Consider the following 12,924-nt stretch of genomic DNA (forward strand, 5'->3'; position numbering starts at 1 on the left):
TGTTAATGCTTAGCCGTGTTTGCCTTGTTTGGAGTTTCCTGTCCATATGTCTTATCTGCCCCACTGGGTTGAGGCTCCTTGAGGAGCCATGTTGTTGTCTCCACCCTGCACCCCTCACAGACCCTCCGCAGTGTTTGTGAAGCGTATCTGAATGGGAGGGGGGTACAAAGAATGACAGCTCCAGGTGTTGAGAGGAGGTAGAGGCTCTGGGGCTGGAGTGGCCAGGTAGGGCTTCACAAGGGAGGCGTCCTTGAAAGCAGGGAAGTGTTGGAACGAGTGGAGGGTTTGCCATGGACCTCCTGGGAGAGGAAGTGGGCAGACAGTGCTCCGGAGGTGCTGCTGTATCTGACCGGGGTGCAGGGCCATGGCCGAGAGGGTGGTTTCCCTCTTTCCATTCCCCTCAGATGCCCTCAGGGATGGCAGGGAGATCCAGTGGCCCAGTGCCATGTATCCAGACCTCCACATGCCCTTTGCACCATCCTGGTCCCTGCACTGGGCCTACAGAGATGGACACCTCGTCAACCTGCCAGTCAGCCTGCTGGTTGAAGGAGACATCATAGCTTTGAGGCCTGGCCAGGAATCGTTTGCTTCTCTGAGGGGGATCAAGGTAACTTGAGGCTTTCCTTCTCCCCTGGAAATGCGGTGGGAGCATTGACAGGCAATAATGGGAGGGTCCTCAGACTTCATCCTGAAGCTTCCTGGCCAGCTCACTTGGTTTTTGGCACAGGCTCTGGAACATCTTCCTCCACCCTGCTGTTTTTTTTTTTTTTTTTTTTGAGATAGGGTCTCACCCTGTCGCCCAGGCTGGAGTACAGTGGCACGATCTTAGCTCACTGAAGCCTCTGCCTCCTGGGTTCAAGTGATTCTCCCACCTCAGCCTCCCTAGTAGCTGGGATTACAGGCATGTGCCACCACACCTCACCTGGCTAATTTTTGTATTTTTTGGTAGAGACAGGGTTTCGTCATGTTGGCCAGGCTGGTCTCGAATTCCTGACCTCAAGTGATCCACCTGCCTCAGCCTCCCAAAGTGCTGGGATTACAGGTGTGAGTCACCATGTCCGGCCCCCTATGCTGTTCTTTATTCTCGCTAAGAGTCTAGTCCCACAGGCCCTGCCCCAGTGGACTCTGGGCTGATGGCGCCTAACCCCAGGGAATGTCTGTAGTTAGCTGAATTGTCCAGGAAGAGTGACCCCTGATAGGACCCTCTCATTGCCCCCACTCTCCCACTTGCTGCCTGCAGGATGATGAGCACATTGTCCTGGAGCCAGGAGACCTCTTCCCCCCCTTCTCCCCTCCACCCTCGCCCCGGGGAGAAGTGGAGAGAGGGCCACAGAGCCCCCAGCAGCACCGGCTTTTCCGTGTCCTTGAGACCCCTGTGATTGACAACGTCAGGTAGGGGTGCCGCCCCGCCTCCTGCTGTCCCGGGTGCCTTCCGTGAAGAGGGGGATGAGACTGACAAGGAAGGGGTCCCATTCATCTTGAGGTTCTTTTGAGGGCAGGCATCTCCTTAGGCTCCTGTCTTTAGCATCTTGTGAGAATTCTTAGACTGGGTGGTGCCCTCTCCCAATCTCTACACTGAGGGAACAGCTCTGGAGGTGAACATGGGCTAGGGCCAGGGCAGAGCATGGAACTGCAGGACTCACGGTGCTTGAAGAAGCGGTATCTGGCAGAGAAGCCCAGAATCCTCCCAAGTTGTAGGTTTCTGGCCTCTTTGCCAAGTGAGATTGACAGTCACTTCTTTCTGCAGGTGGTGCCTGGACATGGCCCTGTCCCGACCAGTCACCGCCCTGGACAATGAGCGGTTCACAGTGCAGTCGGTGATGCTACACTATGCTGTGCCTGTGGTCCTGGTGCGTGCAGCAGGGGGCTGCACGGGCAGAGGAGAGGGCTGGACTGGGTGGGGGGAGTCTCAGGGCCACTCATGTGAGCGGGAGTGAATGCAGAGGGTCGCTGAGCGAGCCAGCCTGTGGAGTAGCAAAGGAAGGAAAATGGCAGTGCCTATGACGCTCTAGAGGGGCGGGGTCAAGGCTGTGCCTCTGCTGTTCCCAACAGGCCGGCTTCCTCATCACCAATGCCCTGCGCTTCATCTTCAGTGCCCCGGGGGTCACTTCCTGGCAGTACACCCTCCTGCAGCTCCAGGCAAGGACCGCCCTGTCCTCTCTGTCATGCTTCCCTCTGACCCGCAGGGCTGGCTCTTCTCCTAGTATCCTGGCTGTCCCCTCCCTCTCTGCAGCCCAGAGGTCCCCTTAAACTTCAGCTTAAGAACACCTCTTTCTTGGTCGGGCGTGGTGGCTCAAGCCTGTAATCCCAGCACTTTGGGAGGCCGAGACAGGCGGATCACAAGGTCAGGAGATCGAGACCTCCTGGCTAACACGGTGAAACCCCGTCTCTACTAAAAAATACAAAAAAACTAGCTGGGTGCGGTGGCGGGCACCTGTAGTCCCAGCTACTCGGGAGGCTGAGGCAGGAGAATGGCGTAAACCCGGGAGGCGGAGCTTGCAGTGAGCTGAGATCCGGCCACTGCACTCCAGCTTGGGCGACAGAGTGAAACTCCATCTCAAAAAAAAAAAAAAGAACACCTCTTTCCAGCCAAGCATGGGGACTCTCGCCTGTGATCCCAGCACTTTGGGAGGCCGAGGCGGGCAGATCATGAGGTCAAGAGATCGAGACCATCCTGGCCAACATGGTGAAACCCCGTCTCTACTAAAAATATAAAAATTAGCTGGGCATTGTAGTGTGCGCCTGTAGTCCCAGCCACTCGGGTGGCTGAGGTAGGAGAATCACTTGAACCCGAGAAGCGGAGGTTGCGGTGAGCTGAGATCACACCACTGCACTCCAGCCTGGCGACAGAGCGAGACTCCATCTCAAAAAAAAAAAAAGAATACCTCTTTCCCTTCTTTCCATTCCTGCCCGCGAGAGAGCTGGCCCTTCCTGCCCAGGGAATGGCCGTGGGGCCAGGGCAGCCCTTCCCTTCCCTCCTCCCCAGGCCCAGAGCTCAGGAGCCGTCTGTGTGGTCCGCTCCTTCCCAGGTGAATGGCGTCCTGCCCATCCTCCCCCTGCTCTTTCCAGTCCTCTGGGTTCTGGCAACCGCTTGTGGAGAGGCCCGTGTCCTGGCCCAGATGAGCAAGGCCTCACCCAGCTCCCTGGTAGGTTTTTCCAAGGCGTCTGGGGGAAGTGACAGGAACAAAAAGAGGGAGTTGGCTGTGCCAGAGGACAGGGGCAGAAGTCCAGCCCCACTTTGGGCTCGGCGTGTTGGTCAGCCTGGGCAGCTCTCCAGGCCTCGGGCCCTCTCCATTCCAGAAGGGCCCCTAGGCCAGGCCCTGGGTGTGGGTGAAAGTCTACCCTGGCTTCCACCAGGTGGGGAGTCAGGACGGCCCGGGCCCTTTACCAAAGGGGTTGGGAGCCCCGCTGGTGTGGGCCCCACCTCTGCCAGCTTGGAGAGACCTGTGTGAAGGCGGCTTTTTCCTCACTGAGGACCTCACCCTCTCTCCGTGCAGCTGGCTAAGTTCTCAGAGGACACTCTCAGCAGCTATACGGAGGCTGTCTCCTCTCAGGTACAACGCTGACCCGGGATGGCTTCTCTTGCAGGTCCCTATAGCCACAACCCTGGGACTCCCCTGTTTTTGGCCTTAAAGCCTCCAATTGGGCTCTTGGAGCCCCATGTCCACCCGTTACATGTGGACATAACCTGGGCCTGTTCCCATAATGTGTGCACGCCCTGCCCTAGAGAAGTGCCTCTCCACCCCAACTTCGTGGTACTCCCCTGGATTTCCCCCTAGAGGCCATCTCCAGGGAAATGAGGCTGAGCCCTAAATGGCCTTGCAGACTTCCTCTCTCTCACCAGGAAATGCTGCGCTGCATTTGGGGCCACTTCCTGAGGGTGCTCCGGGGGACGTCGCCAACGCTGAGCCACAGTTCCAGCCTGCTGCACAGCCTGGGCTCCGTCACGGTGAGGGTGGGCCTTGCGGGGAGGAGGCACCTGTTGTGCCCGCCCTGCTCTCTGGCTGGGCCTGGGCTGCCCATCTGCCGCTTGAGTGGCCCCTGGGCAGGGTGGGCCAATGCCAGGCTCCTTTCCTATCCCAAACGCTTTCCATGCAGGTCCTATGCTGTGTGGACAAACAGGGGATCCTGTCTTGGCCAAATCCCAGCCCAGAGACTGTACTGTTCTTCAGCGGGAAGGTGGAGCCCCCTCACAGCAGCCATGAGGACCTCACCGATGGCCTATCCACCCGCTCCTTCTGCCATCCTGAGGTAGAGGAGGAGGTACGGCCGGCTCCCATGGGCCCGACTCTGGGCCAGGCTATTTAGCCTTGGAGCCTGGCCAGGGAGGGTGAGGTTTAGGAGGGCGAAGGAGGGTTCAGCACCATTAGGATCTGCTTCTGGGCAGGTGAGGTGAAGACAAGGCAGCCAGGGGACCTACAAGCATTCTGCCTCCCCGGACCATGAGAGCCACTGGTCCTAGCCTGTGCTCCTCATTCTCTTCAGCCCCATGAGCGAGACGCCCTCCTGGCTGGCTCCCTGAACAACGCTCTGCACCTTTCCAGCGAGCAGGAGCGTGGCGACTGGCCTGGCGAGGCTCCCAAGCCCCCCGAGCCCTACTCACACCACAGAGCGCACGGCCGCAGCAAACACCCATCTGGCTCCAACGTGAGCTTCAGCAGGGACACCGAGGGTGGCGAAGAAGAGCCCAGCAAGGTGAGAGGAGGAGGTGGCACGGGGCAGCCACGCCCTCAGCCACAGGCTGTCCTGGCCTCCCTGGCCAGCCTGGCACCACAGGGTCTGAAAGAGCAGGCGTCTCTGCCCTCCATCCCAGCACCTCCAGCCTAGGCCAGTGGCCCCCAAGGCCCTCCCCAAGTCTCTGCCGCGAAGTAGGCGGAGCCTCCCCCACCCTTCCATTCTCGTGGTCGCAATCACTGGTGTCCCTATTGGAACCTTCCAAACACACATAGCCCAGGGTTCCCTCTTAGAGATGTTCCCTGGCCACAAAAGATCCCTCAACTGTGTCCTCTTTGGTCTGGCCACCCCTCTTTTTGGCTCCTGCCAGTGTCATGAGATATATTAATACTTCCTAGAAGCAGACAGGAGCCCAAGAAGGACAGGAAGCGGATTCCAGGAGGGAGGGGAGTGGAAGAGAGTGAGCAGGAGCTCTCTCTTGGGAAGAGCGCATTTCAGGGGCAGGAGCCCTCCCCAGCCTTGGGAGGTGGGCGGAGCCAGTGCTGGCTTCCCCCGCACCCTCTCCCAGGCTGAGGCTCCTGCCCATGTTTGCCCCAGACCCAGCCCGGGATGGAGAGCGACCCCTACGAAGCAGAGGACTTTGTGTGTGACTACCACCTGGAGATGCTGAGCCTGTCCCAGGACCAGCAGAACCCCTCGTGCATCCAGTTTGATGACTCCAACTGGCAGCTGCACCTCACCTCCCTCAAACCCCTGGGCCTCAACGTGCTGCTGAATCTGTGTAATGCCAGCGTCACCGAGCGCCTGTGCCGATTCTCTGACCACCTGTGCAACATCGCCCTGCAAGAGAGCCACAGTGCCGTGCTGCCCGTGCATGTGCCCTGGGGCCTCTGTGAGCTTGCCCGCCTCATTGGTATGGGCCCCTGTGGCAGGGGATGGCTGGCTGGACCTGCCTCCTAGAAGAGGTCCAGTACTGACTCCTCATGGGACTTAATGGACCTGGCATGGCATGGCCCTAAGTTCCTGTTCCCTGCCCCGCAGGCTTCACTCCTGGGGCCAAGGAGCTCTTCAAGCAGGAGAACCACCTGGCGCTGTACCGCCTCCCCAGTGCCGAGACAATGAAGGAGACATCACTGGGGCGGCTCTCCTGTGTCACCAAGCGGCGGCCTCCCCTCAGCCACATGATCAGCCTCTTCATTAAAGACACCACCACCAGTGAGCCCTGGCTACCTCGGCCAGCATCAGGCCAGACCTTCCAGAGCTTGGCAGGGGGGCTCTACCCAACTCCACCCATTGCTAGGGAGGCCTGGGCAGATGAAAAGTAGACTGATTCCAAGTGCTCCACTGTGGCAGGGGCTGGACTTGAGGACCAGGGCTGGGATGGTGTTGACTCCAGAGGCCAGGATTGTCCAAAGGATGGGAATATGGTGTCTGCATTCCAAGCCCAGTGGCATTGCAGACCCTTGTTGATCGTGAGTCCCAGGGAGTCTCCTCCTCTGGCAGGGGCTCCTCAGCGCCCTTCTCCAGGAGGACAGTGTGTTGCCTGTCAGGTCAGAGTGAGGGCTGGGGGCTAGTTAGCGACACTCAGGGTTTGAACTCTGTCCCCCCAGGCACAGAGCAGATGCTGTCCCATGGCACCGCTGATGTGGTCTTAGAAGCCTGCACAGACTTCTGGGACGGAGCTGACATCTACCCTCTCTCGGGATCTGACAGGTGGGTGAGGAAGCATGTGCCAGCAGCAGGAGCAGTCACTCTGCCGGGGCACCTGCCCTTCACAGGCGGGACCGCTCACCTCACCTCCACCTGCTTCCCTGGCAGAAAGAAAGTGCTGGACTTCTACCAGCGAGCCTGCCTGTCTGGGTATTGCTCTGCCTTCGCCTACAAGCCCATGAACTGCGCCCTGTCCTCTCAGCTCAATGGCAAGTGCATCGAGCTGGTACAGGTGCCTGGCCAAAGCAGCATCTTCACCATGTGCGAGCTGCCCAGCACCATCCCCATCAAGCAGAACGCCCGCCGCAGCAGCTGGAGCTCTGACGGTACCTCGTGCGTCTGTCCAGCGGGGCTGGTGCTGGGGCTCCCTTGGGCTGCAGAAGCCCAGGAGCAGGGAGGGCTTCTGTAGGGCGCTGGCACCCCCCACAGCAAAGGGTGCAGTGGCCGCAGCCCCAGGCTGGGGTGCCAGTGCGGCACTCTATCCAGTGACATGGGGAGTCCCTTAGTTTCCTCCCTTATCAGCGGGTGCTCACTTGGCCTGCCTCACTGGTTGGTTGTGATGCTCAAGTGGGTAACATGTATCAGAGTGCTTTCCTGGGAAGTTACCAAGCAGCATTCATAGAGCATTAGGCTTGGCAGAATCAGACAGGAGACCAGGTCTCTCACCCCGCCGGTGCAGAGGGGCCCAGAAGCTCCACCACACCACCCCATTCCCACCAGACACACACACTTCCCGGGTTTTTTCAACCCAAGAGACCGTGAATTGAAGCCATTGCTGAGGGTGGGGCCGGTCCCCCAGCCCTGGAGCAGGGCTGGGCAGCAGCTGAAGCCATGCCCTGTCATGGCTCCCAGCTCGGATTCAGCCACCTGACTGATGCATACCTTTCATTGTCTTTTCTCCTGTGTCTGTCGGCTCCTTCGTGTGTCTTGGCTGTGTGCATCCGTGGCTGTGTGTGGTCCCCTGGGGCCTGTGTGCTCCTTGATTTGGGTGCGGCATCTGTGTGTGTGGCCCTGGGCTGGTTCCTGGGTGTCCTGATCGGGCTGTGTCCTGTGTGTCCTGCCTGAAGAAGGGATCGGGGAGGTGCTGGAGAAGGAAGACTGCATGCAGGCCCTGAGCGGCCAGATCTTCATGGGCATGGTGTCCTCCCAGTACCAGGCCCGGCTGGACATCGTACGCCTCATCGACGGGCTCGTCAACGCCTGCATCCGCTTTGTCTACTTCTCTTTGGAGGATGAGCTCAAAAGCAAGGTGGGGAGAGCCATCCCCTCTGCCACCACTAACTCTGTCTCCCATGGGCTTTTGGACCCATATGTTCATGGCTGTCTGCCTTTCACAGGTGTTTGCAGAAAAAATGGGCCTGGAGACAGGTTGGAACTGCCACATCTCCCTCACGCCCAATGGTGACATGCCTGGCTCCGAGATCCCCCCCTCCAGCCCCAGCCATGCAGGCTCCCTACACGATGACCTGAATCAGGGTAAGGGCAAAGGCGTGGGGTGGGGACGGGGTGGCGGTGGGAGGATTCCCCTCCTCAGAGCCACAGCCAGGAAGAGCCTCCCAAGAGCCCTCCAGATAAATACATTCCCTTGGGAAATGGCTGTGATGTCCCTGTGGGAAACAGTAGTCAGCAGGAAGGAGTGGACACAGAGGCAGGAAATTCTCTGCCATCTGCAGGGCAAGGACAGGGCCCCAGAAGGCTGGCCCCAAGGTGAGGGAGAGGCTTTTGTCCCCACAGTGTCCCGAGACGATGCAGAAGGGCTCCTCCTCATGGAGGAGGAGGGCCACTCCGACCTCATCAGCTTCCAGCCTACGGACAGTGACATCCCCAGCTTCCTGGAGGACTCCAACCGGGTACGATGGCAGGATCTGTCTCACGTGTTCCTGTAGTGGTCCCATAGCTGGTCCAGGGGAGAGGTAGAGAGGTAGTGGGCAGGCACGTGAAAGGGAGGGATGGAGGGATGCTGATCCCCATCCTGAAGCCACTGGCATCTCTGCTTTCTCCAGGCTAAGCTGCCCCGGGGTATCCACCAAGTGCGGCCCCACCTGCAGAACATTGACAACGTGCCCCTGCTAGTGCCCCTCTTCACCGACTGCACCCCGGAGAGTGAGTGCTGTGGCCACGGGTACTTGGGCAGCCTGGTCCCTGTGGCTGAGCTCTGCCTGGGCCCAGGCACCCTGTGGGCTCTGGAGGGATGTAGGTTTTCCATGCAGGGAGTGAAGAAACCTGGGCTGGGATCAGCTGGGGAATCTTGTGGGTTGGAGTCAGAAGGGCCAATGTTCACATGATCCCGCTGCTGGGGGTGGGGTTGCTTCAAAGAGGGGCCTACCTCCCATTGCCTCCTGCTGTCCTGTCCCATGGGTCTCTGCCCAGCGCCCACATGGCGCTCTGCCTGCCTTACCCTTGTGCCCTCATATGCTGTCCTCAGCCATGTGTGAGATGATAAAGATCATGCAAGAGTACGGGGAGGTGACCTGCTGCCTGGGCAGCTCTGCCAACCTGCGGAACAGCTGCCTCTTCCTCCAGAGTGACATCAGGTCAGGGCGGGACCCTGGAGCCTGTGGGCCAGCCTCTACCTCCCACACCAGAGGGTCAGATGGGCCTGCATGGGGCTGGGGGTGTGTACCATGGCCGACCTCGCCCTGGCTGGGACCAATGCACTTGGGCACGGTGGGAGAAGAGGGTGGGGTGCCCAGTCCTGTGGGAGATGCAGCTGAAGGGTGTGTGTCTCCCACCCTGAGCAGCATTGCCCTGGATCCCCTGTACCCGTCCCGTTGCTCCTGGGAGACCTTTGGCTACGCCACCAGCACCAGCATGGCCCAGGCCTCGGATGGCCTTTCTCCCCTGCAGCTGTCAGGGCAGCTCAACAGCCTGCCCTGCTCCCTGACCTTTCGCCAGGAGGAGACCATCAGCATCATCCGGCTTATCGAACAGGTGGGTGCTTTGGCAGGCAAAGGAGGAGAGACGCAGGACCCGCCCGGGGTGGGAGTAGCAGCACAGGACCTATTTGGGGGACCTCATGCCCCAGACCTCCGAGTGGGCTCTCCCAGGCAGTAACATTCGCCTCTGCTCCCCTCATAGAAGCATCCTGGGAGTCTGTCTCTTGGCTGAAGTGTGTCACCTGTTGGGCCTGGGAGAGGACAGGCAGACCCAGCCATAATCTGTCCCTCTTGGTCCCTAGGCTCGGCACGCCACCTATGGCATCCGTAAGTGCTTCCTCTTCCTGCTGCAGTGCCAGCTGACTCTCGTGGTCATCCAGGTGAGGTGGGGCCCGCACAGGCATCACCCCCGTGCCACTCGCCCCTTCACTCAGGGGCCAGCTGAACATCTGAGGAGGGAGGCTGGGGGTAGCAGTACAGTCAAGGGGCCCCCAGAGCCCTGTGAAGCCCCTGGGCTTTTGGAGATGACACTCACTGGCAGAACAGTATTCCCTCCGGCCCCACTTCCCTCTGGCAGGATGTGAGCATCTATCTGGGCCTGGGGCAAGGGAGCTCAGGGGCTCCTATGCCCTTATTATTTGCCTGAATCGAACTGTGGCTCTTGGCTTCTTTCCTGGTTTAGTTCCTTTCTTGCCTGGTCCAGCTGCCGCCACTCCTGAGTACCACTGACATCCTGTGGCTGTCCTGCTTTTGCTACCCTCTGCTCAGGTGAGATGCCGTGCAGCTTCCCCACCCCCCAAGCCCAAGCTGGAGGTGTCTGGATGTCACTGTGCAGCCCTAGGAGCCCAAGGTTCTGGAACTGCTCAGGGCTCACCTCCTCTGGTGCAAGTAGGTATGGGGAAACCCCTTTGTGCTTTTTTTGGGATGGGAATCTCCTCCTGTCCTGGGCTGGAGTGCAATGGTGCAATCTGCTCATTAAAGCCTCTGCCTCACGGGCTCAAAAGTGATTCTCACCTCAGCCTCCCTGGGTAGCTCTGATTATAGGTGCCCACTACCATGCTGTTGTTTTGTAGCTTATTTTTTAGTAGAGTTGGGGTTTTGCCATGTTGGCCAGGCTGGTTTTGAACTCCTGACCTCAAATGATCTGCCCATCTCGGCCTCCCAAAGTGCTGGGATTACAGGTGTGAGCCACTGCCACCCAGCCTTTGTTTTACTCCATCCCCTCGCCAGACTCGACCTCACACGCAAGACTCCCTAGAGGCTCCCTCTGTGAGAATTGAGGGACAGAGGGTCATTGTCACCATCCCTCTACGTGATCTCTGCTTTTCAGCATCTCTCTGCTGGGGAAGCCCCCCCATAGCTCCATCATGTCTATGGCAACAGGGAAAAACCTCCACTCCATTCCCAAGAAGGTAAGCGAAGCAGACCCTGTGAGCCTCGCAAGTGAGCATGGAAGGGACTGAGGGTTGGGGGAGGAGAGAGGGGCTAATCTGGAAGGCTCTGGATGGGAGACTTCAGCAGAACTGGGAAGCTGGCACTTGGTTCCTAGTCTTCCCCCAGATCAAAGAGGAGGTGGCGGCACAGAGCTGGGAAAGATCCTTGCTGGGGCGTGCGCTCCCTATACCCCAGGCCTGACCATTTACTAAGAGCCTGTTGAGTACGTGGAAGAGCTAGGAGCAGCCGGCAGAGGGGCTGTGCGCCCCAGGAGTCACTGGCCTTGTTCCCCGGCAGACCCAGCACTACTTCCTGCTCTGCTTCCTGCTCAAGTTCAGCCTCACCATCAGCTCGTGCCTCATCTGCTTTGGCTTCACACTGCAGAGCTTCTGTGATAGCTCCCGGGCCCGCAACCTCACCAACTGCTCCTCCATCATGCTGCCCAGGTGGGTCCCAGCCCCGGAGATCCACCCATCGCCTGCCTCGCCTCAAGGCTTCCTCCCTCCCCACCCCAGCCTACCTCCCTGCGGCCCCAGAGGGGCTGAGCCCATGCCTCACTTTGGCAGCAACGACGACAGGGCTCCAGCCTGGTTTGAGGACTTTGCCAACGGACTGCTGTCGGCTCAGAAGCTCACGGCCGCCCTGATTGTTCTGCACACTGGTGAGAGGGCTCCCTGGGAGGGCACAGATGATGGTGGGAGAGGAGCTCCTCTATGGAAGTCTGACCCCCCCATCGCCCCACTTTCCCCAGTCTTCATTTCCATCACCCATGTGCATCGCACCAAGCCCCTGTGGAGAAAGAGCCCCTTGACCAACCTCTGGTGGGCCGTGACAGTGCCTGTGGTGTGAGTATTGCTAGGATGGAGGGCAGAATGCGGGCTGGGGAGGAGAGGGGCTTCTGCAGGGCTAGGATTGGAGGGCGGGACCGGGGCCAGAGGTTTAACTGTGCCCTGCCTGAGCTAACTGCTGTACCAGGAAGCAGGCAGTGTCAGGGCTCACACGGGGCCGCTGCCTCCCACAGGCTGCTGGGTCAGGTGGTCCAGACGGCCGTGGACCTGCAGCTCTGGACGCACAGGGACAGCCATGTCCACTTTGGCCTGGAGGACGTGCCCTTGCTGACATGGCTCCTGGGCTGCCTGTCCCTGGTCCTTGTGGTGGTGACCAATGAGATCGTGAAGCTACATGAGATTCGGTGAGCTGTCAGCAGGGCGCCTCCCTCTGGGCTCAGGCGTGTTCCCTAAACCAGTCACTCCCTTGGCGACACTCCCCCACCTTTCCGCTGCCCATCCCTCCCTTCTCCTCTGTTGTCCTGCCCTGGCCCCTGGTCTAAGGATCGTTGCCAACCTGTACTTTAATTTCCTGCCCCACCAGGGTCCGAGTCCGCTACCAGAAGCGACAGAAGCTGCAGTTTGAAACTAAGCTGGGCATGAACTCTCCCTTCTGAGCCACTGGCTGTGGTGGCCGTAGTTGCCCCCATCCCTGGGGCTAAAGCCAGACCCATTTCTGAACAGGGGAGTTGGTATCATGAATGTTTCCGGGTTTGCTGCACCCGTGGCACTGGAAGCCCAGCTCCCCGTGTCAGACCCCGCTGTCTTCCTGGGCCCTGGGGCTCACTGTGGAGGAGCTGACGGCCTGGGCCCTTGGCCAGTCCTGGCTCTTCTCTGGGCCTCACCAGGGACACTCTTGAATGTATGGCCTCAGGCGCTCCCTAGAGGGGCCCTCAACCCCCTCACCTGTGGGCTGCCCCCTTGGGGATCCCTTGCCCCCCAGTGCCTCTGCTCGTGGGTCCCTGGACATGGCCTTGAAGCGAACCTTCTTTGGAGAAGCAACAGCAGCAGCCTTGGCCAACACGTCCAACTCCCAAGGCTGCCGTGGAGGGCAGGGTGGTGGTGCTTGCCTGGATGTGGCCCCGAGTGCCTCCCCTCCCTCCCTCTGCGGGGGAGTCTCCCGCCTGAACCTGAAGATGGAGCAGGGCCCCGCTTCGCCCTGGAGCCTCTTCCTGTGCCTGGCTCAAGCTGGCTGCCTGTCAGTCTCGGGGAATCTGGCCCAGGTCTCCTCAGCCTCTGCCCCAGTTCTGGGAGAAGTTTCTACTGGTGTATATTTTTTACTGGAAATGAGCCTTTTAGGAATGAATGTAGACTGGTTTGTATTAAAATGTGTCAATTGCTAAGAAACACCTGTGGCTGGTCTGTAAGGCCACTGCAGGGTCTGCACCCATGGCGGTGGCTGG

The 12,924-nt window shown here is 59.6% G+C and overlaps 1 protein-coding gene across 16 annotated transcripts in view; it reads left to right on the forward strand.

Moving 5' to 3' along the window:
* Positions 1–12,868, forward strand: part of TMEM94 (transmembrane protein 94) — an 89,165-nt gene extending 76,297 nt beyond the window's left edge. For 8 of the 16 annotated variants that reach the window (XM_017950971.3, XM_017950976.3, XM_017950970.3 and 5 more), the window contains 26 exons: positions 405–607; positions 1,241–1,392; positions 1,748–1,850; positions 2,053–2,139; positions 3,030–3,146; positions 3,498–3,554; positions 3,845–3,949; positions 4,099–4,263; positions 4,486–4,695; positions 5,272–5,587; positions 5,716–5,889; positions 6,285–6,387; positions 6,493–6,710; positions 7,452–7,633; positions 7,722–7,860; positions 8,119–8,234; positions 8,388–8,487; positions 8,810–8,918; positions 9,126–9,315; positions 9,563–9,640; positions 9,943–10,028; positions 10,591–10,672; positions 10,992–11,140; positions 11,261–11,539; positions 11,716–11,886; positions 12,066–12,868. In XM_017950971.3, the coding sequence (XP_017806460.1) occupies positions 405–607; positions 1,241–1,392; positions 1,748–1,850; positions 2,053–2,139; positions 3,030–3,146; positions 3,498–3,554; positions 3,845–3,949; positions 4,099–4,263; positions 4,486–4,695; positions 5,272–5,587; positions 5,716–5,889; positions 6,285–6,387; positions 6,493–6,710; positions 7,452–7,633; positions 7,722–7,860; positions 8,119–8,234; positions 8,388–8,487; positions 8,810–8,918; positions 9,126–9,315; positions 9,563–9,640; positions 9,943–10,028; positions 10,591–10,672; positions 10,992–11,140; positions 11,261–11,539; positions 11,716–11,886; positions 12,066–12,138 (3,764 nt within the window). In that variant the 3' untranslated portion in view covers positions 12,139–12,868. The remainder of the gene's footprint in view (positions 1–404; positions 608–1,240; positions 1,393–1,747; positions 1,851–2,052; positions 2,140–3,029; positions 3,147–3,497; positions 3,555–3,844; positions 3,950–4,098; positions 4,264–4,485; positions 4,696–5,271; positions 5,588–5,715; positions 5,890–6,284; positions 6,388–6,492; positions 6,711–7,451; positions 7,634–7,721; positions 7,861–8,118; positions 8,235–8,387; positions 8,488–8,809; positions 8,919–9,125; positions 9,316–9,562; positions 9,641–9,942; positions 10,029–10,590; positions 10,673–10,991; positions 11,141–11,260; positions 11,540–11,715; positions 11,887–12,065) is intronic. The other 8 variants (XM_017950974.3, XM_009191232.4, XM_017950977.2 and 5 more) reach the window with 3 other exon arrangements.
* The last annotated feature ends 56 nt before the right edge of the window (positions 12,869–12,924 follow it).

This window comes from Papio anubis, chromosome 17 (genome assembly GCF_008728515.1).
Source record: "Papio anubis isolate 15944 chromosome 17, Panubis1.0, whole genome shotgun sequence".
In the NCBI taxonomy this organism is placed as follows: Eukaryota; Metazoa; Chordata; class Mammalia; order Primates; family Cercopithecidae; genus Papio; species Papio anubis.